At 37.9% G+C, this 25680-nt stretch overlaps 1 protein-coding gene across 1 annotated transcript in view; it reads left to right on the top strand.

Moving 5' to 3' along the window:
- The window catches only part of LOC126089246 (uncharacterized), a 177476-nt gene that overhangs the window by 81921 nt on the left and 69875 nt on the right, over positions 1-25680 (top strand). Inside the window, exon 6 of the mRNA XM_049906895.1 lies at positions 5919-6097. Within this exon, the coding sequence (XP_049762852.1) occupies positions 5919-6097 (179 nt within the window). The remainder of the gene's footprint in view (positions 1-5918; positions 6098-25680) is intronic.

The following is a 25680-nucleotide window of genomic DNA, read 5'->3' as shown; positions in this document are numbered from 1 at the left end:
GTCCATTATTAATTATCATCCCTGTTCCTTCCTGAATTACATGTCCATTATTAATTATCATCTCTCTTTTCATACTGAATTATGTGTTCATTATTCTCATATACTTTCTCTCCTCCTTGTGACATTGACATGCATATTGGAACTATTGTTGTTGGCATTGGTTATCTGTCGATTCTGATGAGAATAACCCTTTCACTGAACTGTTCAGTGATCACTCTCAGCCATATATTTCTATTCATAACTAATCCTACTCTTGTTATATAATTTTTTACTGCTGTTGCTCTTACCCTATATTCATCTGACTAGAAATACTTACCTTCTTGCCATTTCACTTCACTGATCCCTACTGTAACTATTCTGGACTTTCTCATTTCCCATTTCAGATTTTTTTGGCTTCCCTGCCACATTCAGACTGATGACATCCCACACTCAGACCCGTAGAATGTTACAAATTCATTGATTATTCCGTCTTTGTCTCATGATTATCTCCTGCATGGCAGTCTGAATGGAGGACTAATCTAGAATCTTTTGCTAGTGGAGAGTCCATCATGACACTTTTTTCAGGTACAGTCACACGTCCTGTATATAGATGGTGTGTGTCTCAAATGCAGTGGTTTCTGTTGTCTTGTGCATCCTTATACAGTTGATCATTGCTGATTCTTCTGTCTTCTAAAGGCAGTTCCTCTCACCAAGGGTAATAAGTTACTGTAAAAGTCTGTCCGCTCCTCCACCCTATTTGATAAGGCCGTTGGCGGAACAAGGGGGGCTCCTTATAATGTATATCTTCAGCCGCCATTCCTGATAATTTTATTCAAAATTAAAGCAGTGGCTGGGTTCAAATCTGGGACCCACAACATTTTAATTACTGGACCTTAATATACTGTCTGATCAGTAAAAAATGGCTTAATTTTTTCAGTAAAAGGTAGCTTAATTTTTTTTCAAAAGCCAAACTGTTGTGCTGCTGGTAAGGAGTTTCTTTTATCTTACAGCTTACAGGGAAAGATTTTGTTGATGCAGACTAGCCAGCTGAAATACTTCTAATTAAACCTGAAAAATGATTATTAAATTTATCAAAGATGTCTGTCCTATTTGTTTTAGTTGACAATTGCAGAAGTGTGTTTTTGTCAATTTGTTTGTAGTGCTGACAGTATGTCACATAGCTTTAAATTTGTATTTTGATCTTTTATGTTGGATTTATTTTTAAGTTGTTTTGTCTTAGATATTATTTTAGAAAGGATCTTTTAGTAAAATTCAAATAACTGGGGAAGTTGGGAGCACCTGTTGTTACACTTTGCCCATTGGAGAAACTCTTGCTCATACATTATACTCTTACATTTTTTATGATCCAGTTATCCTACATTGATGATGTACCTTGCCTCATTTTGCTGGGAAGGCATATTGTAATAATAATATCTCAAGGAATGTTTTCATGTCTATGTCATCTTCCTTGTAAACGTTGTGCCAGGACTGGGATTGAAGTAGATTTTTAAACATACTAATATGCTATGTTCTGTGATTCTCCTTACTTACATGGAAGAAGGTGTAAGTGTGTCCTTTCTGTGTGTTAAAGTAAGCCGAAACACAATACCCTGGTTTGTAGAGTGCCCATTTGACCAGTTCTGTACTACATTCACTGTACAGCTGCTCAGTTTCTGTTCTTGATAAGTGTTGTCCGGGTTGGATCCTTAACTTTGTTTTGGACATTGCAAGCTGCCGGGAGGTTTGTGACATGCCCTACTGTGCACAAAATGTTTGCAAAATTTAGAATGACAATGACCTCTTTGCCTTTATGTTTGTAGGGATACATGACACTTCAAAGGCCGTTCATAAACTTGGACGTGTTGCTACCAGGCTGCTTAATTTCAACAGCTCTATGTTTGTCAGTATGTAAATTATCAGTTTTGTTAAATGTGCTGAATTTGGTACCCCCCTCTACAAGTATTGGATAACTGTACACCCTGCTGTTTGATCTGCAGAAAAAAGCCACCAGTTGAATAATTTTGATTTCTTTTCACTCTATATCAAATTGCATGTTTCAGATTTATTTAATGGGTGTCGTAACTTTTGCAGTCATATTAACCGTATCTCAAAAATCTGTTATTTTTGATGATTTGTTGTGATAAATGACAAAAAAATGTATGTCGATGTTTAATGTGAGTTTCTTGTCGAACATCTGATTTCTCAAGTTGCAAAAAATATCACCATCAGTGTTTTACAAAATTGTTAGTATCTGCCCTAATAATAACATGTTTATAAGACCAGGAAAGAAAAAAAGAGATGGTATTACGTTCGTTGACAGGATACTCACACTGTTTGTAAACAGTAAGGATATGTACTGAATTGCATTTTCCAACTGTCACTGTACAGACAACTTCTAGTTTGAATTTGGTGAATTCACAGCTCGAAAGCTGTTTTTGATGTGTGATTCTCAGAAACTGAGACTGGAACAAAACTGAATGCCTTAAAACACCATGGTTATCCAACTGAAGGAGACATCACACTTAAAACTTCCTTGATTCAAAAAGTTCCTTGCTGTCATCAATTTTAGTTGGCACCTTTGCAGACATTCATCTGGCTGGAACTTGACACATTAGTCAGATGCTGTTTGCCTTTCCACCTAGAAAAAGTGAATGCCAGTGGATACCCTGCACATAACAGGAGAGTCAGAAATACCAGGCATATGGCCACATTAGTTTTGCCACGAATGTTATGATTGTGTGCTCCATTAGAGATGTGGTTGGGAGGGGGAAGTACATAGTTAAAACTACAGTAACTAGTTGCAGTTTTGCACTTGGCTCATGCAAGCGGGCCAGTTAATCTTGGAGGGGAAATAAAATATCCTTTATTTAAATGAAAATGTGGAAAGGTTTGTTTCACAACCTGGTACCTATACATTTGTTATGTACATTAGATTCACTGTAAAAAATCTAATGTAGATAAAGGGAATGTTTGTACTTGCCAAACTTACGAATATGTAAACTTTGTTGGCCGAAAACGTATTTTGTGACAGTTTTTTTTGTTGTTGTGCCTATATGCGACTCAGCATCTCCACTGTGTGGTGAGTAGCAACTATCATTTTCATAATATTGTTTAAATATGTAAATACTTGTTATTGGAGCCAAGAATGGAATGTGAAACAGGTGAAGAAGACAAAGATATTGTCATCAGCAGTGAAAAACAAGATACAATAAAAAAATTCATTTGTGAAGATGTATCATGTAGTAACAAAGTAGTAAACGATCCAAGTAACACAAATTTGGCTTTATTCATAAACGACTGAACAATAACTGAAATAAGCCTCTGGTGAATCTATACATTACGAGACTCAGAACAACTGGTGTGAATGGTATGTACGACTGAATGAACTTAGAGAGGGTCAGTCAGTGCTGCTCCACACTGAAGCACCAAAGAAACTGTTACTGGCATGCGCATTCAAATACAGAGATATGTAAACAGGCAGGACATGGCGCTGCGGTCAGAAACACCTATATAAGACAACAAGTGACTGGTGTAGTTGTTAGATCGGCTACTGCTGCTGCAATGGCACATTATCAAGATGTAAGTGATTTTGAACATGCTGTTATAGTCGGCACACGAGTGATGGGACACAGCACCTCCAAGGTAGCGAGGTGGTGAGGATTTTCCCATATGACCATTTACAAGTGTACTGTGAATATCAGGAATTGGTTAAAACATTAAATCTCCACCATCTCTGTGGTCGGAAGAAGATCCTGCAAGAATGGGACCAGTGAAGACTGAAGAGAATTGTTCAACATGACAGAAGTGCAACCTTTCCGCAAATTTCTGCAGATTTCAATGCTGGACCATCAACGAAGGTCAGCGTGCTAACCATTCAACGAAACATCATTGATATGGGCTTTTGGTGCTGAAGGCCCACTCGTGTACCCTTGATGACTGTACGACAAAAAGCTTTACACCTCGCCTGGGCCTGTCAATACCAACATTGGGCTGTTGATGACTGGAAACATGTTGCTTGGTCAGATGAGTGTCATTTCAAATTGTATCAAGTGGATGGACGTGTACAGGTATGGAGACAACCTCATGAATCCATGGACCCTGCACGCCTCAAACTGGTGGAGACTTTGTAATGGTGTGGAGCATGTGCAGTTGGAGTTAACATGGGAGTTACATGGGACACCTTATACATCTAGACGTGACTCGACAGGTGACACATACATAAGCATCCTGTCTGATCACCTGCATCCATTCATGTCCGTGTATTCTGACGGACTTGGGCAATTCCAGCAGGAAATGTGACACCCCACATGTCCACAATTGCTACAGAGTGTCTCTAGGAACGCTCTTCTGAGTTTAAACAACTTCCGGTGGCCACCAAACTCCCCAGAAATGAACATTATTGAGCATATCTGGGATGCCTTTCAATGTGCTGCTCAGAAGAGATGTCCACCCCCTTGTACTCTTACAAATTTATGGACTGCCCTGCAGGATTCATGGTGTCAATTCCCTCCAGCACTACTTCAGACATTAGTCGAGTCCGTGCCACATCGTGTTGCGGTATTTCTGTGTGCTCATGGGGGGAGTGAAACGGGGGGTGAAAGTTTTTATAGAAATATTTCATTGTGCAAGCATTTATGAAGCTAAATTCTATGAAAATTTGTATTTGGCTTCTCTGTTAGAAATAAAACATATGCATGTCACTGTCTTTTGTCTTTGGAAATTCAACCACTAAGGAGGTAAAGTAGTAGGTGAAAGTTTTTTTGAAAATAAATATTATGAAATAACTACTAAAGAATTTTTAAGACTTTGGATATTACAATTTGTATGTAATTTCTTGGTTAGAAATAAAAAAAATACTTGTTTCAATATTTCTGGAAATTCAACCTCTAAGGGAGTGCAGTAGGGGATGAAAATTTTTAAGAAAGTATTTCATTACTGTAAAAAAATTTTAAAGCTAAATTTATGAAAATTGGTACCTCATTTATCAGATTGATATAAAGAAATATTTGTTATGGGATAAAAACTGTTACGGTAATATCTTCTCAACAATGCAAAAGGCGTGATTAACAAAAACTTTGGGATTCAGCTAACAGAATCATTTTTTGGTCAAAAGGACATATGGAAAAGAGCATGCTTTCATAGCCTTAATTAGTGTGAAAAGCTTAGAAGATGTTCCAATTTGTGAACATCATAAAAATTCAATTAAATAAAAACAAAAACATAATCTGCAGCCATACAGTCTATGCGGGTGAAACATCAAGTGCTAAGCTAGTTCAAAATATTTGCCATAAAAGTTAATTATGTCAATTATAACAGCACCCAATAATGATTGATCATCTATTATAAGTTCGCTCTATCAATTTGAGTAACAGTAGGTATGGAGTGTATATTAATTTTTTAACTAACGAATAGTGCTGAAAGGGCTGTGACAACTGCATTTGTGTTGATGAATGAAACTTAAGCAGGTTTAAATACGTTATGACATGCTTTGGTGATGTATTCATCAGGTGCCAGCTGGCCAGTTTTGTGTACTCTGTGCTTTATTTGTAAAAAGACTTTGTAGGTTGACACCATCAACTTGAAAAACAATATTCATAATTGTGCAGCATTGTATGTATACAGCAGTAGTGTAAAATGGACCACAGGTGTCAGAGGGGTTGTAATAAAGCTTTAATTATAACCTGAAAAAATAAAGTTGTATAATAATCTTTCGTTTGTTTGTAGACACGTCTGCAGTCCTGGTACAGATTGAAATCCACTTGAGGCATTATTTTAACACCCCCTTAAGCCAAAACAAAATGATATAGCTCACTGATAAAATGGAAATGGGCTGTGCCATTTTGTAGGCTTTGTACAATGAGTACAGTAGTAACTCTGTACTTAAAAGAAGAGTCAATTTCATTCACCTAAGCAACAACAAAATTTTCTTTTTGTTGCAGGGTGTTCTCAGACCTTCAGTTTTTTCAAAAATGTTACAAAGGAAGCAAATAGAAGAGGTTAAATCAGCAGCTATTCCTGGCTTAGAAGTATGCCCATTCTGTGATTTTGCTTCCATTCCCCCAGAAGAAGATAAAATATTTCGCTGTCTAAATCCTGAATGCATGAAAGAATCTTGCAGGTGAGTGATAGTTCTTCATCAGAGTTTCTCATTCTGCTGCATTGAGAAGACAGAACTACTGCGTAGGTTATTGTAAATTTGCCTTGCACAAACATGCAGATGGTTCAAATGGCTCTGAGAACTATGGGACTCAACTGCTGTGGTCATCAGTCCCCTAGAACTTAGAACTACTTAAACCTAACTAACCTAAGGACAGCACACAACACCCAGCCACAAACATGCAGAGATTGAGATATATTATAAGAAGACACAAAACTTTACTACTAGTGAAACATGTGGATATTAACTAGAGATATGGTGCATAGTAACTAAGTAATTACAAGACAGAATAGAACTTTCGTTGGACATCTCTATAGTGGAATACTCAATTCCCAGAGGATTCAGCTCCAGGTAACATTGAGGAATTCATGATTATTATTTAGTAAAATATGGAATAGTTTATATTGCTGCCCTTGCAGATATTCGCACTGTGCAACTTTAAACACAGCCTTTAATTATGACAGCGTGCGATTGATTGCACATAACCATTCAACTGTGTAGGTATCTAGTAGGATCAGTTCCAGTGAGGGACTTTGTAAACATAAGGGCAACCTAAAAACTCAGTCACAGCTATATCTGGCTTAAGCCTGCTCATTTCTGATGATTCTGATACAGAACTCCTGATTTCTGCAATATACATTAAAAATAAGTATTAGCAATGTGGAAACCCTTTGTTGGAGTTTCCATATTTCCGTATTATTATTATTATTATTATTATTATTATTATTATTATTTTATTTTTTTCTAACATGGCTGCGTTGTCAGCAGCAGTTACAAGGTAAAATTAAAACTATTACAGCCCTTGGTCACAAGATAAAGTATTCATCTTGCAACCGAGGGCAGTAATTGTTTTAATTTTATTATTATTATCTATACACATTGTAAAAGGTGTGTGTGTGTGTGTGTTTGTGTTTGTTTCCACATCTCCTCTTAAACCACTGGACTGATTTCAACCAAAAGTCATTGTCGTATATCTTACTGTCAGGCAACAATTGCTGTGGGGGTAGGAAACACCTACCTATCATAGTTCAGGAGATTTGTTGCCATAAACAATGAGATGCATGAAAATCAGCTGCATCATGCATGGGGTTCAAATGTGTTATTTCTGTGGTGCTAACTGTGTTCATAATAAACTCGCAGGTATTATCCAAATATGCTGCTAAATGCACCTACAAAAATATGTCATTATGCCACACACAGTTCAGGAGATATGACGTCATTAACACTGAGATGCATGAAAAACTAACCCATTGTGGATAACATTTAAATTTATTACTTCTTTGGCACTAAATCTATTTGCAACACATTTTGTAGACAGTATCCACATATACTGCTGAACCATTGAATGTACTGCAAAATTGTACCATTGTATGACTCATAGATCAGGAGGTATGACGTAATTAAACACTGACCTTCATCTTCTCCTTCTTTTTCCCCCTTTTTCCCCCTTTTTCCCCCTTTTTCCCCCTTTTTTCCCCTTTTTTCCCCCTTTTTTCCCCCTTTTTTCCCCCTTTTTCCCCCTTTTTTCCCCTTTTTTCCCCTTTTTTCCCCCTTTTTTCCCCTTTTTTCCCCCTTTTTTCCCCTTTTCCTTTTTTCCCCTTTTTTCCCCCTTTTTTCCCCTTTTCCTTTTTTCCCCTTTTTTCCCCTTTTTTCCCCTTTTTTCCCCTTTTTTCCCCTTTTTTCCCTTCTTTTTTTTTCCTTCTTTTTTTCTCCCCCCCCACCCCCCCTGCCCCCCTATATAGTGGAGATGTTGAGTCCCAGACAGATACAACAAAAAGACTGCTAAACAAGTAAGGTTTTTGCCAAAAAGCTTTCTTCTCAATTAGACAACATACATGCACATTCATGCAGATACAATTCATAGACACATACCACTCTCTCTGGCTGCCGAGGCTAAGCTGTTGGCAACAGAGCATGATGAGAGAAGTAATCTTTGGTAGTGGGGGTAAGGAGGAGGCTATGGCAGAGAGGGAGAAGGCGGATAGCAGTGCAGGGGTGGGGCATGGTAAAGTGCTGCTTGTGGGGGCATACATACAAGGCTGTGTATGCTGAAGTGGGAACTGTGAGGGGAATAGTTTTTGTATGCCCATCCTTCTGCTTGGAGTATTGAGGGCCTTCGGCTGTTCACTTATGTAATAAAATGGAACACTTACAGCCGTCCTTATGTTGGTATTTATTATATGGCTGCCAGTTTCAGTGCTTCAGTACACCATCTTCAGGCCTTAACTGACACTGAGAGGTTTACCTCTAATCGTATACCTGATTCTGTCAGCAGCCAACGTCTGTGAACTGGTTTTGGCAGACTACCTGCAAGAACGGTGTTGTGTTGCCACCATAAACTGCCGACTGACTGAAGAAACATTTAAAACAGAAGGGGTGAAGGACAGTGACTAACAAAGGTTGAAGCCAGGTTGCTTAAAAAAATGCAATACCTTCCATGAAGATATAATACATTTTTACTTTACTACTAAGATACTACTACAGTTAAGTCAACTTAAGGAAATCCCTGACATCTGGCAGCGCTTTTGACAGCATTCAGCTCTGAAGCACAAACAGCTGTAGGCAGAAATAGTTGCCGTGTATAGAACTATGAAGAGACATTGCCTTTAAAAAATCGTATTGTAGACATGTTAAGCAGCTGTGTCCAGCATACAGAAACTATCCAGGAACATGATTTGTAATGTGGATATTGTACATTTGTACATTAAGTGTATTTCTTTGTACAACTGTTTCATAATTTCAAAAGTGTCTTCTTGAATACATGGAAATGGAATTTTTTTTGATAGTTCACTACAATTGCAGTTCAATTTTTGTGTTTGTTTCTAATAGGAAATTGACAAAATGAATCCCGGGCAAAGCCATGTTTGTCAGATAATAATAATAATAATAATAATAATAATAATATACTGAGCAACTTAGCACAATGGTTAGTATACTTGACTTTTATTTGAGCAAGCAGGGTTCAACCCTCGATTTAGCCATCCAGGTTTTTGTTTTCCATGGTTTCTCTAAATCGATTAAAGCAAATACCATGGTATTTCCTTTGAAAAGGACATAGCAAAATGCTTCCCCTATCTGAGTATACGCTCTGTTTCTGGTGACTTCTTCATTAATAGGATGTTCAGTCGTATTCTTCTTGAATAAATATGTATTAGAATTAATCGTTGCAGTTGGGAGAATAGTCTGTATAAATATGAGACAATTACTTTGGTTGGCAAGAAAGTTCCTTTTTGTTTTCAGTTACAAAAACAGTATACACTGTTTCTAGAAGATAATTTGCACCTGAATCCAGATCTAATTTCTGTACCAACTAGTTTTCATGTAATAGTAGATTTTGTAAATGCTTCCAGCAACCAATGTATTATATGTAATATATGAACATTGTAAGTCGCACTTTCACTAACATGTTGAAATCTTGCTGAAGTCCACGTAACTATATGACCATAGATTTTATAAATATTTGCTGCCAACACGTGTAAATATCACGAGCCCATAGCTCATACTCCTAAAATTTCTAAACGCAACAGAAAAGCGAGCCAATCACTGTTCATACAAATCTCCTTACTGCTCCAGCTCTGGCAAACAAATGACCCTAGCCAAGGTGGTCACCACCCTTTTGTGCCCTCGTACTGTCATAAGCAAAATTTGCATACTTGCATTTTCCATACATACTAAAAACTATTGATCTTATTCTACACACATGAATCATGTATTGAAGAAATTGAAATTTTCTCAGATTTCTGCTCCTGTCCATTTTTTGGCGAGTTCACTAGTTTGCTCAGTAATCAAGGTTTTGTAATTATTAAAAGCAAAATATCGGTAAGTCAAGAACAATTACAGTTAATACAACTAAATACATTTATACGTAAGTACCTAAGCTGAAATTTATCTGCTGCTCCTACTTTCATTATATTGTTAATCATTTAGTGTAAAATTGGAATTTTTTATGCCAGGAATTTATATTTCAGCATTAAAGTTCATTGTGATTTCAAAACCTATGTTATTGAATAACTTAACATAATCTCACCTGAATGAGGCTGCATTTCACGCACACACTCGTCCCCTTTTCTTCTGAAACCTTCTTGAATGAGTTGCTTATTGAATTCATCTCTATTTAATTGTCACTGTGGTCATTCATTTCCATCATGGCACATCACCCCTCCATGCTCCTTGCCAACAACTAAACACACCAGATTTCTGCAGCTGCTCAGTTAAATGGGATTTCTCGTATTCTGTCTGCCAGTCACTGACTCTGAATGCTACAATCTTCCACTGGACCTTGCTCTCACTCGTGGTAAAGCCCCATCCCTGTCTTGGTTCACCTTTTGAGTCCAGCCCAGTGTTGCTGGCACACCCCTTCAGCTATAAAATACTTGTGCACTGTTGCACTACTTTTCCTATAACAAAAAGAGGCATGCGTAGGGATAAGGGTTGGTCAGGGAAGTATAATACAGCCATCTTGTTCTCTGTTTAGATAAATAATCTGAGAAACAGGGTGAGCAGCAGTCTGCAACTATCCGCTGATGAAACTGTGGTATAGAGAAAAATGTCATCGTCGAGTGACTGTAGGAGGATACAGGAGGACATAAACAGAAGTACTGTTTGTTGTGATGAATAGTAACTTCCTCCAAACATCTAGTTTGCTTAAGGACTGTGAAGACAAGGTGAGAGAAATTATGGCCTGTGCAAAGCTGTGTAGACAGGGATTTTTGCCTCACACCATTTACTAGTGGAACAGGGTAGGGAATGACTATAGTCTGAACAAAATCATTTGTAAGTTGATGTCTGTGTCTGACTCACCACTACAATGCTACCACATTGGCTGCTGGCTGCCTCTCGGTTGTAGGTGACAAACAAACGCATTTAGTCACTTCACAGGCACTGTTACATCTAATATGGAGCAATGTTGGCAGTGGCCACCATGAGGTACAACAGGAATGTGAGATGCTCTGTTTACAGCTAATTTTAAATGACCAATGACTAAACTGCAGCAGATGACGTGTTTTGTAGCCCTGAATTTAAACTCGTGTCTTAACCTTACCACCACCTTGTGATGTGCTGTGTATCTGAGAAAACAATCGTCAACAAGTATCAGTCACTCTCGCTTTGTTCACAGCAATTCTTGCTAACCTCTATGAGAAAGCTCAAGGCAGAAAAATTTCAGTGCCAGCACTAAAAGCCAACTGTAATTTCTCTTTTATTGCATACCGGAGATTGTCCTCATACTCGCTGCACAAGCTGACTTGTACCAACAGCAGTTCTGGTTGGCACTTGGTTACACGTTATTGGTGACAGACAGATTCTAAACAAAAAATGAATGATAAAAAAAAATTAAATAAAAAAGTTGATAAGTTGATGAAAATGAAGTGGCAAAGGACTGGAAATTTTAGAAAATACATCTAAACCAATTAATTGATAAAGATTTAAAAATAAAAAATTTCAGAGCATCCGACAAGGTTCGAACCCAAGACCTTCTATTCATCAGTCATGTATCTTAACCAGTCTGCTGTGCCAGCATTCTGCATTAAACCACTATGTTTATGACTCTGCAGAACCAGTCGCAACAATGATTTGTTGCCCTGAAACATTTCAGCCCCACACAATATCTTATGAAGCTTATCTTGTGTAGGTCAATCCCTGTGATGATGACAATTGTGTATGTGATGCCAAATCATGTCTTGTGCAAAAGGATCCATATAGCAAGACAAGGAACTGCAAGTGAAGTGAATATTTGCTGTAGCACTTTCGCAGCATCAAATGGTTTGGATGTGACATTGAGCATTCTGATCAGAGGAAGTGTCAACCAACAAGTAATTTTAATCAGACTGTAATAGTGCTACAAAGCACCCTCTGCCATGCACTGAGTGGTGGCTTGCGGATTATGTATGCTACTGTAGATACAGATGTGTGAGTAGCAGTTTAAAGTTCTCGTACATCTTTGGATTAATGACAATGAACACTCGGAACGGGAGAAAATTTATTCTTATTGTTGAGAAGTGCTGATTTTAGTCTAACTTTGCTGGAATCTGTGAACAAGTGCCACTCATTTACACAGGAGTGGTGGACCCAGTATCATTAAAAAAGTCATCTTCAGTCAAGAAATATTCAGAAAAAAAACACAATAAACAGTTGCTTTCTTATACCAAAGAAGAACATTCCGTCCTTTTCATCGTGAAAGTAAAAGCCCAGCCTGTTGCTTCTATAAATTTAAAGATTGTTGAGATCCCCTTGAGACAAAAAGTATTATTCATGTGATCCACAGTGATGATGTAGTGTTTGCTCAGCATGCATCTCTCTTTCACTCTCTTCTTCAAGTTTCCCACTGTATTTGTCTTGAATCGGTCAGATCCTCAGGAGGCAGTGGTATTGGCAGTTTTTCACCATGACACACAGGGCATATAGCAGATGGTAAATTAGGAATTTGGCAAGTGTGTGCGAGGTGGGGAGGCAGCAGGCAGCAGTTCTTGTACTGTTTGCCAACCTTACACCCGAAAAAATTTCAAAACATAACTTCACAAGAGGAATTGGTTTCATTTTTTGTAATTTCAGTGTCATGTATCCACAGATGTAACAAAAATAACTTGTGCTACATACACAGATATGTGATATTTCCTTTTTCTGGATTAACACTAAACATAAACTTGGTGGCTTGAATGATTGCAAGAATTGTTGATTGAAAATGGGCCAGCAATTGTAAAACTAGTTAGAGATAAGTAAATCAAATAATAGCAGTGCAATGTCTGTTTCCAAAGCAAAACAAAAATTATAACATGTCTTTATTACCTGCTCACGAGTTATAAAATGATGGTAGTTAATACTGGTAGCTGTGTGCGACTGTTCCTGTATAGTACTGTGTATAATGAAGTTCTGATGCCAAGAAATTGTAGTAGTGTATACAAGCCTACAGAGAATCTGTGCTTCATGCAGGGACTGGTAGTTGACTGTCAACGTAGGCAAAGATACCTTATACTTTACTGAAGATCAAAATTTAGCATGAACTTTGATGCAAGAGGCTTTTAGTAGTTGTCACAATGAAACTGTGTCTCAAAATCTGGCAGAAATCACAAGGAGATTCTAGTCATTTGTAAAGTACAGCAGTGGCAAGACACGGTCAGTACCATCACTATGCGGTAACAATGGTGATGTTATTGATCACAGTGCTACTAAAGCAGAGTTAACTAAACAGTTTTCCTTCACAAAAGGAGATGAAGTAAATATTCCAGAATTCGAATCAAGAACAACTGCCAAATAGAGCAACTTAGAAGTAGATATCACAGTGTTTTCTTTTTGTGTGTATGTTTGTATGGTTATTTGATTGTAACACCATGAGTAGTGAACATGGCATGGCAAATCTGTCAGTTTGATGTGGTCTTAAGTTACCTTTCTTTGTTTTTCTTCACATACAGCTGCCTTTTTGTTTTGTTCTCATGGTCCAGCAACTCTGTACCGCAGCCATACGTAAACTTATTCTTCTTGACTTCGCCTCCAGCTACAATGATACTGTAAGAAGGTGTCTTTATTTCCAGCTACTGAATGATGAACATGTCTTCAACAATAATCTGCTGCATTGTTTCAACTATTTACACAGTTGTGAAGACAGATGCAATTATCAATAACTCATTACTTAGAGTATGTCATTCAGTACATCCGACCACACTGAACTGAACTTAAGGTCTAAGATTTTACAATCTTCATTTGTCTCGATCTGTTAGGTTGTCGTATTTCTGTTTTCACTGAGGTGTTCATGACTTCTCCAAGGGGTGTCATCAAGGAATAAATGTTGATGTGCAGGAAGTGTTTCCATGCTCCCCATGCCTTGCCCCTGTTGTGTTGTGTCACTGCATATACACCATCAGCACATATCACAGATTGGGGCATACTCTTTATATTTTACACACTATATAGAATGTTTATAAAAGACATTACCATCTTTCGCCAGCATGAGTGTCTTCAGTGGAACATAGGCCACTCTCACGAATATCTTTGCTACGCTACAGATGCCCCACAGAGAGGAAAGATGTCGTGTAAAACTCCTTTAACATACTCTTTGCAATTAAATGTCACATATTTGATACCCTTTACAGTTTGTTATCCATTTCATTCATTGAATATTTCCTTGTAATGTTCATGCATGATTATTTATTTGCTCTCAGAGTTAGCATGGCACATTTCTATAGCAATTGACTATACCATGGTGTTCAAGCTTGATCATTACGCACTCTATAATAACTCTGTAATAATTATTGTGCTTCTAGCTTATAAGAGCATGGGATGTGTTTTCTTCATTTTAAATTGAAATTCACAATTTCATCCTTAACTGTCAAAATCTCAGTTTTTAAAATGTCTAGATACTCAGAGTGCAAATCACCAATTTTCACTCAAAACATCTTTCCCAACCTTAATAATTGAGTGCAACCCTTTCAGTGGGCAGACACTGTACAATAGAGTCCTGCATGACCGAGTAAGCGGGCACAAAATACGAGGTGGGGCGAGCACACCCTAACTGGATAGGCTACCCGCACTAGTTCTTGTGACCGAGCATAGAAGCCGTGACCGAATACGTAGCACATAACTTCAAACACAATACACATGTTATTATCCGTGTGACGCTGCAGCCAGTACGGGCTTCTTATTTGTGGCGTGTCTCTCTCTGTAATCATGCAGCGCGAGGAAGCCAGTGTAATAAGACGTAAGATTGAAACCAATGTTTACACATTAAAGAAACGGGAAGGTCTAAAAAGCCAAGTATGGAGTACATTTCTGTTGGTTGTAGATGAAAACAGTGCGTCTACTGGGTACGTATCGTGCATAAACTACTCCACTTTATTGTTTTCCCAGTCGGGAACCACTCATTTAAAGAAACACAGTTGCAAGAAACCTCACAAAGATCGTTTCTTTGGCCGTCCTTCCGTTATCTTAATATGCTTGAAATAAGTGAAAAGCAGGAAATTCTTAACAATGTGCGACAAATGTGTGCTACGTACGCAGGTACAACATTCAATCATTAACATAATCGGTTTTGTATAGTTAGTGGAAAGTGTATTATAGAGAAACGGGACTGTTGTGACTCGTATAATATTTCATTAACGTAAAACATCTCGTTTTTATGGGAACGGGGGTCGGGTTGTTTGGGGGGAGAGACCAAACAGCGAGGTCATCGGTCTCTTACAGGAATGTTTCGATGATTTCCATATCAGTTCTGTATTACTTGTCTCTTTTGTTTATTATCATAGTTCCTTCAAGTACTGTGTCATCACCACCCAGAAAGAGAGCTCATTTCAAGGAATGGAGGAACAACAGATCATCCGCAGCAGATGAAGGAGATCTGTACATTTTAATGCAACCCGGAGATTATGATGACATCTTAAAGTGGTGGAGCAGACATGAAACAGATCTGCCAGGTTTGGCTGCAGTTGCAAGACGTATTTTATGTATCCCAGCAACAAGCGCACCTAGTGAAAGGTGCTTTAGTAAAGCCGGCATGTTACTAACAAATTGCTGCAGCCAATTAAACCCGGAACGCGTTAGTGATTTCCTGCTGATCAACAATAACTATAATTTTGTTTATGTTGCAAACAATTGAAACGTATGACAAGTTACGTCTGTAAATGTTTAATGTTCTTTGTATGCTTTCTTTATGAAGATGGATGTCTTCTAGATTACAGGGAAAGCACTTATTTAATGTTTCCTATAAATGAAAGGAAAAATATATCTTTTGTTTGGAAATGAGACTCGTCTTCTATCCACGATTGTATTGAAATATCATTTTACTTTCCAGCTGCTTTATGAATTTAGCTGTGTCTCGTACCCGTTTTTGGAAACGTTACTTTTGTATTAAAAGAGAGAGAGAGAGAGAGAGAGAGAGACGTTGGATTTGTACTGTAAAGTACAGTGCAGCGAGCCGGGGCGAGGCGAGGTGAGACGTCAGCGGTGACCGGTCATGCTCGGTTATCCGCGTGTCCGGAATCCGGACATCAGACATGGGGCGAGTACGTAACCGAGCCGAGTTGTGTGGGACCGGACACGAGCAGCTCGGTCCCCCCGTCAACAGGCGAGCCGTGACCGGTCAAACACGGAGCGTTGCAGCACTCTACTGTACAACCATTCTTCCTTTCAGATGAATGTCCCTTATTCATTCCCTACCAGAAGCAGTTTAGGTTATCTCTTTGTAGGTTCACATAACCAAAGAAATAGGTGTCTTTATTGGGTATACCTATCCCCAGATACTTCTGAAGAAAATATGGTACAGGCCACTTGTTTCCTGAATGCACTTGACCCTAGGCATAGGACACCCACTCTAAAGGTCTGCCTACCCATTTCAGCTCCCTCAATTCACCTAAAGCAAGGTACATTTCACACTATAAAATCTGTATGCACAGTACCTCAATTTCATTCCTGAAATCCTGACAGGGAGACATTCCTCCACGTCTGGTGTGCCTTTATTGGCATTTTAAAGCCTACTGCACCATAATCCTTATACAAAATTGCTTTTACCTAAATGTTTGTAGTGTACAAAAACACATCTGTGTTAGTGTATAACTTCAGATAACGATGATCTCATGTTTGTTTCTTTTTCTCTGGGTCATTTAGATCCACTATGTTTTGCATTTAATATTATCCAAGCTAACACATGAATCATTAAAAATTCCACAAGACTTACAAAGCAAGGACTGAAACTGCTATTTTCATCCCGTGAAGAATCAACGAAGTTCATGTTTGTGACAAAACCTCCTAGGTTAGTGGAGATAACTCTATTTTCTTTCACTTATGAAAACAAGCATATGTTATTCAGAAGTCAAACAATATTTAATCGCCCCATATGGGTGATTAAATATGTCTTCTGAAACTGATAAAACATTGCATTACTTAAACATAGCCTAATTTTCATGTCTGCTACTAAAATGATCTTGTTTTAAGTGTTGTTGCGCATCTGCACTATGAATTAATTGATTTCTCGCTAGATAGATGGCACAGTTATCATCTACTTATTACACTCATATTATCATGTCATTTTTCAGACATTGGCTTTCCCCCGTTATCTTTCCCCACAACATATGGTATGCCTAACATGCAGCACACGGTTTCGTATACAATAGGTTGTATGGCGGGAAAATTACATCAAAGTCATAACATCACATGTGTTGCTCTCCCTTCCTGTGACAACAGGTTACAATAGAAAAATGCAGAAAAGAGAAGGGTTTCACTGCTGGAAACTCATGAATATGGATAGAGGGAAAGATAGAACTGATACTCCTGGTGGAGAAGGAAGAACGTAAAGTAAAGAGTAGATTTGTTATGGTCGAAGAAAGAAAAAAGATAGCCTCAAAAGAGAGATGGTCAGTATACAGGGTGAGGTGAAAGTTTGGACACACTCCTACAAAAGTTGAATGATGTGAGGAATAATAATAGCTTCTGGTATGTGGTGTCTGTAGGTAGGGGTGCAACATTTAGGAACTATGACGACAGCGGTGGCCATCTTGAAATCCACCATCCTCGATTTGGGTTGTGGGCTTCAGATGGGAAGGAGATCATGTGATTCATCATTTTGAACCGTTTCTTTCACAGGAATTCACGTGTGAAATCTGTTTTAAGATATCTTTATTTGTGTAGGAGTTATGATTTGTTAAAATTGAGGACATATGTCAGTCAGCATTACAGCATATGCCCAATGAGACCTCCATTGCACTGGGCACACAGTCTTTTTTGTCAGACATGCTGCACATATCGCAAGATACTTGGGTCAATAGAGGCACAAGACTCCTGAATACGCTGGCAAAGATGGACTGTATTGTTGATTTTTACCTCTTAAACCATTGGTTCAAATGTCCCCACAGATAAAAGTCAAGACATGTAAGGGCAGGGGACCGTGGTGACTGTTCGATAAGACCCTTTCTGTATATCCAGTGATTCTGAACTGTTCGTCCAGAAACAGACTGACTTTGGTAGCATAGTGTGGTGGTCCAGCATCTTGTTGGAATGAGGTTGGGAAATCACACTCTGGATTCAACAGTGTTGGAAGCAGGTAGTTGTGGAGCTTGTTAAGATACCTCTCTCCATCAGTAAACACCAGACCCACAATTCTAGTGTTCCAAATCCCATACCAAACCATCACTTTTTCACCACCAGCATCTTCAGTGATCCACCCTGCATCTGACCAGTAACGATGATTTGGTTTGTTTACTTCTCCTTGCACGAAGAAATTAGCTTCAGCACAGAACAACACCTGTCATATGAAGATTCCTGTTACACTGATCCAGAGCCCATTCTGCAAACTGCATCCACTGATTAGAATTATCATCAGAGAGATGATGTTGCAGCTGTAACTTGTGACAACACAAAACTGATAGACATTGCATATTGCTGATAACTGGCGTGTACTGCAATGTGGACTTACAGAAACGATACGCTATTGCTGTTGAAGTCTCCTCGTCGGTGGCTGTTCTTGGGCATGCATTGCATGGCTTGTTCAGCACAGAACCTATTGCGTGAAATTTGTCCGATAACTTGGATACTGTCATATATGAAATCTCCTGTGTCTCAGGATGCCGAGCATTGAAGTCGGCAGCAGTCACTCTGGTACTTCGTCCACCATTCATTAACACAGTTCCAGTTAATTCCTGCTGTGTAAGTGCCATTGTGGTCACATGCAACAATAAACAGAATTGATCACCTCCTAGTAATTTCAAACTTTAACAGCTCATAACGCCTACACAAATAAAGACATCTTAAAACAAATTTCACATATGCATTCCTGAGAAAGATTGCCTTATAACCCCCTTCCCATTTGAAACAAGTAATCCAAATTCAGGATGGCGGATTTCAAGATGGCCGCAACTGCCGCCATGGCACCTAAAAGTTGTGACCCTCTACATGCACCCCATACCGGACACCCTTATGACTTCTCACACCATTCAAGTTTTAGAGGGGTGTATCCAAACTTTTTCCTCATCCTCAATATAACTATTTTTGAACCCCAAATCAAAGTTTGAAATTTCTTTATGCTCCAGAGTGTGGCAAGAAGTTTCTTCTCTGTGGCTGTATAATTCATTTCGTGCTTCTTAAACTACAATTTGTGAATGCAGTTGTTATGTGTTCTATTTCATGGTCACATTCTCCTTGGAATAATTCTGGAAGGTTCATGCATCACAGGATGCTTCAAAATAGCTGCGCGCACAAACACCTGTTTGGTATTACAAAATGCTTCTGCTGTACCTTCATTCCACAATTATTTTGCTTTCTGTTTCAACAAACTTAACGAGAGTGGGTCATTCATAACCTTCCACGAGTATAAGTGATAAAACCCTGCTAGTCCTAGGAAAGAACGTAACTGCCTAACATCCTGTGGCTCTGGAAATCTTTACAGTTCTTATTCAATTGGGGTCTGGCTTTATACCATTTACTCCCACTAAATGTCCCAAAAATTTATGTTATTCTCTCCCAAAATGAGATTTTGCTAACCTAATCATGATACCTTTTTCATAAAACTTTTGCAGGGTTTTAATCAACAGTGTACAATGTGCTTCCACCAACAGAATGTCATCAGTATGTCTAAGTAACTCATGAAGTACTTTTCTTCCTAATCCTTGATCTAGAGCTGAAATAAAACTCAGAGAGATATTCAAACCAAAAGGTAAGATCCAGAAGTGATAATATTTTCAATCGGATAAGAAAGCATCGTATTTCTTGGAATTTTCGTGCAGTCTTACATGCCAATAACTGGCCACTAAATCCACTGAGATAAAATACTGGCCTGCTCAAATTTTCCTAACAGTTCGTCGATACTTACAGATCTAACCCTTTCCATTTCTGTGTGCTTATTAAGTGTACATGGATCTAAAACTAAATTAACATCATCTGTGGCTTTTTTAACCACTAACATTGGTTTATTATATACACTAATACTCCATTCAATCACCTGATGATCAACCACCTTGTTAATTTTGTCCTTTACCACAAATCTTAAACTTAAAGGCACAGGCTAAGATTTACAAAAGAGTGGGTTACTGTCTTTGATCGTAAATTGGCAAATGTAATCTCCTATTATAACTCCTAGCTTATCGGAGTATACAATTTGTCATTTGATGGAATATGATACAGTGCCATTTTCTGATTGTCCGTTAAAGCTTAGATTCATAAGCTTACATATATGAGCGCAACTTGCAGGCACTATGACGATAGTTTGTGTGGGGGTAGTGTATTTGTTTCTTCCTTGCTTAGTACTTTGACATTCGCTACTAACCTTCTTACTATATTATGTGTAACACGATTTATTTTTAAAGGTACTAATACACGCTTAGCATCAACTTCACACGACAGATTAGCCATATGAAAGTGTAAAACCACTTTGTAGTTTAGTAGTCAGTCTATCCCTAACAATAAATGTAAATAAACATTTGAAACAACTAATGAAGATTGCATACATTGAAACTGATCCAATTTCATGGAGACTCTCATCTCAGACTTAACTGGCCTTGTTCCAGTCATACTTACAATATACACTCCAGCAACTGGTGGTATAGGGACTAATTGTTTCTGTTTCATGGTTGGAACTAATTCTCCCAATGTCACTAACTGAATAATGTGTATATTTACTGTATGTCCATACAGTTCTCCTAACACAACAAGTTTTGGTGATATATCTTGGGTTTCACTTTCCTCCTTCTCTAATATCCATGGGTATAGGCCGTTAATTGTTTTATATATGAGCCAACTATGGACTGGTTGCATCCTGCATTCTGGCCTGCAATCCTGGATGTTCTGTGTTTTCTGTCATTATTACCAGAGAAAAGTGTGTTATTACATCTTTATTTAACTCCAAAGTGTTACCTGCATTATCATTCACATTATTATTTTGGGTAGGTACTAATACATGAGACTGTATATTATTATTGTTAATTGTTCTCAGCTTATTACATCTATTGTTGATGCGAGAATATCATCTCTCTTTCCCTTAAAAATGAATTCGGAAATCATTACGTTGGTTGGGGAGAGCGATATGTGCAGTAATTATAGGTACGCCACATCAAAAATTGTCTTCCCAGAAAACCACGCAGGCATAGATGCATTCTACAACATTAGATAAATGTTAATCTCGTAGTTTTGATGTGCGGCTTGGTAATTTACCTTTTCTTCCCAAGGTTGTACAACAGTGCCTGTGTTGCTGCAATGGCTATTCTCTCTTTGTTAATAACTTCATCTCCGAATGTGTCCGTTCAAAGATGCAAGTTGCTGTTGCATCAGGGGAAGGAATTTAGGACATAACTCGGTAGTAGAATGAAAAGTTGCAACTTCCACATATTAGAACTTTTACTTAACAAAATACTGAGCCCGCCAGTGTGGCCGAGCAGTTCTAGGAGCTTCAGTCTGGAACCGCGCGACTGCTATGGTCACAGGTTCGAATCCTGCCTCGGACATGGATGTGTGTGATGTCCTTAGGTTAGTTAGGTTTAAGTAGTTCTAAGTTCTAGGTGACTGATGGCCTCAGATGTTAAATCCCATAGTGCTCAGAGCTATTTGAACTTAACAAAATACTGAGAATCAATGACATGCGTCTGTCTCACACCAACTCAGAAGACTGGCAGACACAGAGATCGGTGGAAAAAATACAAATTAACTACATGAAATAATTGCTGTTTTTGTTCTTCAATTTTCTGTCAGCATAGATATAATCATACATCCCTACGATATCTTTGCCGTACGGATATGGTGCGAATATTTATGGGAGGGCCATTTAAAGAACCTACACAATTGCCCCTCCACCCCACTGTATACTTGTGTGAGCCACATCACTGGACGGGACTGTTGGCATACTACACTGTTTGCATCTTTTTATTATTATTATTATTATTATTGTTATTATACTTCTTTTTAGTTTACATTGTTGGCCTGTCAGGGTGCTGAGACCTATGTTTGTGGCCAAGTTTACCTCGTTTAATCGTGGAAAGTGTCATTACATAATAAATATATGTAATATTTGTTTAATTTGCGCTATGCTATTTACAATAAATTTTAAAAGTTGCATCAACGGGCACATTTGAATTCAGAGTCTGTAGTTCGATTATTGGAATTTAACAGCTTCTATTGTGGCATTGTCCAGCAGGCGCATCTGAGTTTGTTAACATATCAGTTAAGTGGCACTGGACTGGAGTGTGCTACAGCTTTACTTGTTAACCAAAGTCAATAAAGATGTTCATCCCATTGCTGTAACGTATTGTGCTGAGGCTTGAGCAAACCCTCGTATACCATTGCGAGGAAGTTCATTGTTTATGCCCCAGGCATTTGTTCGTGTTGTAACCTACATATTTCATAGTTGAACCAGGCTCATGCTATTAAACATCCCAGACACACTTAAAAGGGTTCAAGGTAAGTCTCCAATGCCTTTATTTGTTTCCGTATGCTCTCTGTGGTAAAATATCGTGTCGATACCAGAGTCCACCAATGATATAAACGTTCATTACTGCTCTGCACTTGCATACGTTTTTCACTAGAACGCAGGGAATTAACTGGTTTCAAACATTCACAAAATGTTCGTAGCACATTTACAGTTATTATTTCACACATGCAGTCCTGGAAAACATAATCAGCTTTATAAAGTCTTTACATTTCATCATTGTTATGATAACGTAAGTATTTACATTTTAAAATATAATGACACGCCGGGTTTGCATATTTCTTGCTCCAGACGTATATATTTTCATAATGCGTTTATATTTTTTTACATAAATGTTATACAAAAATTACATAAACACTATGTAAATTATATATACAAGACAGTTAATATTTTGTACATTTCTTGTGATTTTATGTCACATAACATCTATCAGTTTGTACATTTTCATTTTTATCACATTTTGCTCTTTTGCATTAACTTTTTGAATGTTCGTTTGTGGCAACATATATTCGTAGTCTCATCTCACTTTTAATATTACAGAGGTTGTCACTTTTTCAATCTCATTTTCCGGTATTAACAAAATATTCACATGCAACATAATCAAATGATGTGCATAAGTTTTGCACTCGTACATCATATTGGACGTGAGTATCCATTGTTACAGGGGCAGAGGAAGAAAAGCTTCATAACACAAAATCATGATAAGCCTACATAACTAGGCTTATCTATGCCTCTGACAAGTTTACGAGGATGTGTTCACTGATCTACAGAAAATGTTTTGGGCAGGAATAAGCATTCAGTTTTTACCCTATTACTGCAATCCATCATTCATCACTGGAAAACCATTGAGTACATCATTTCATGACTCTCATACAAAAAAAAAAGGTTAATCCACTTACTTCCTGTTCACTGTCTACTGATACATGCTGACCATACAGTATTGTGTTAGAGAAGTGTCATCTCAACTGTAAACCGTCTGCTTCATTGTTGGTGATTTACATTTCATGTTCTACAGGATATGACTCTTGTGTACTCTGTTGTGTATGAATGTGTCACTACAAGAGTTTTCCCAATGAAAAAGTGTAAAACAATGTTGAAACAACTTGTGTTCATGTGCAAATGTATTGTAATAACTCTGCTTGGCACTCTCATCAGTCACATGGACTTATAATGCATGGTCAGACCAGTTTTCATTCGGTAGCACAAGACCTTAAGTTCAATCCTTTTATTCATCTGATGTACTGTAGCTTTTTTTCGTGCACACACACACACACACACACACACACACAGATTCACACTATCACACTCTCACACATTTGTCTACATATAATTTTTATCGGTGTGTCTTTTGTGCTTTGGTACCAAACACCTAACTATTATGTTCCCTATTTTACCCAGGACATAACTCTGCATCATTCACTGGAATGACACCTAAATATTAACTTAAAATTAAGTACATAATTGCTCGCTGGCTACTAATATATCATACTTCCAGTATTCGTATTGTCAACTGCGGTTGACATTTTTACCTACCTTTATGCACGTAGGCAGATAAGTGTTGTTTCAGGCTGGACACAATCCTACCTCCCGTAGTATATTCAAGATTTAATTTATATTCCTTCGTACCTCACATAGATATCTCCTTTCGGGTAGCATATAAATAGCCACTTGTATAAATGTAAATAACTTGTCTGTAATATCATAGTGTGTAACAAGTTTTCTGTAGATAGCGTTTACTTCGTCCTCTGTGTGTGTGTGTGTGTGTGTGTGTGTGTGTGTGTGTGTGTGTAGTGTAGTGTAGTGTAGTGTAGTGTACTAATTTCTTAATCTTAGTTTAGTTCTGTAGTGTAGAGGTTTTATTTCCTTAATAGTCAACTCATATTCTAAGGTTTCCCTGAATGTAGATTGCTTGGCGTTTCTTTTAAGCTAGCTATACTCTGTTCATCATAAGAGTAAACCTTATGCAAACATTACAACATGCATTCTTTCACATTTGCTTGAATATCATTGGCTTTCATTTCATGTGGAGCGGAAGCCAAACCGCATCCAGTACAGTCAGGTACAATCACAAGTTTTATGCAGTGTTACACAAATGTAGATTGAGCTATAATGCGGGACAACAGCTTTTGTGGCACATTTAACAGGGACAGCACTGGCCAGTCAGCTGGTCCAACTAACCTGATGTGAGCAGTTGCAACTCAGACGTAAAAGAGATGAGCAGACAAACAATATAGCTTCGAATGTTATGTAATTTTTAAAGAGAATGAAATAATATTCGACAAAACTTCAATACCACTGCACGCATCTTAGGTGACCATACGGAAAGCATAAAATACTATCTTTCTCACCTAACATAGTATTCTAATTACAAATAGTGATGAAAATTCCCAACTTAAACAAAGGGTGATTTTTCTGTGTGTATCCAAAAGTATAATGCAGGGATTTCACCATATTGTTGAATACTGAAGCCACTGAAGGTATTAATTACTGTCAGTCAGTCAGTTTGTTACTTTCTTAGCTCCTTCCTTATCTGAATCCAAAAAATACAGTTCAGTTCTGGAACTGTCATCTGCTACAAAGATCATAAACAGAATCCATGAAGCCACCGAGGCACTGTATTTTCTCCTCTTCTTTTATGACATGTCATTCTATATCCCTTGACGTGTCATTCTATATCGTGCCAGTTTTCGGCAGTGACGTGTGAAAAACCTGCGCGCGTTAGTTCCAGTATGTCTGGCAGCTTAATCATCTTGTTATTTCTTGCGACAAATCTCTTAACTTGACTCTACATCAGTTCTGTTGGGTTCATATTTTAATGGTACAATGGCAAATGTAAAAATACAGCATTTGTATGGAGTGCTCAATGCTGTGAAAATGATTGTTTTTCGTGTTTCTATGGCACTTATTACACTGGTTCGTGTGAGACTACATCTGTGGTATAAAATAATGGACATAGTCCAAATTAAGAGTATTTAGGTTTTCATTTTTGTACTAAAAATTAAACTGTTATGTTTTCTTAATTTAAGCAACCTTTGTTTACAATCTTCCATAAAATATTGATAATTAAGAATTTATATTTGAATTGAAAACGGGAATTTTGCGTGCAGTATTTAACCATAAACAAGAAGACATGCATTATTCTTTAAAAAAATTA

This window comes from Schistocerca cancellata, chromosome 1, assembly GCF_023864275.1.
Source record: "Schistocerca cancellata isolate TAMUIC-IGC-003103 chromosome 1, iqSchCanc2.1, whole genome shotgun sequence".
NCBI classification, from domain to species: Eukaryota; Metazoa; Arthropoda; class Insecta; order Orthoptera; family Acrididae; genus Schistocerca; species Schistocerca cancellata.
Note: the sequence above shows the minus strand (reverse complement) of the source record. Positions and strands in the feature narration are given on the sequence as shown.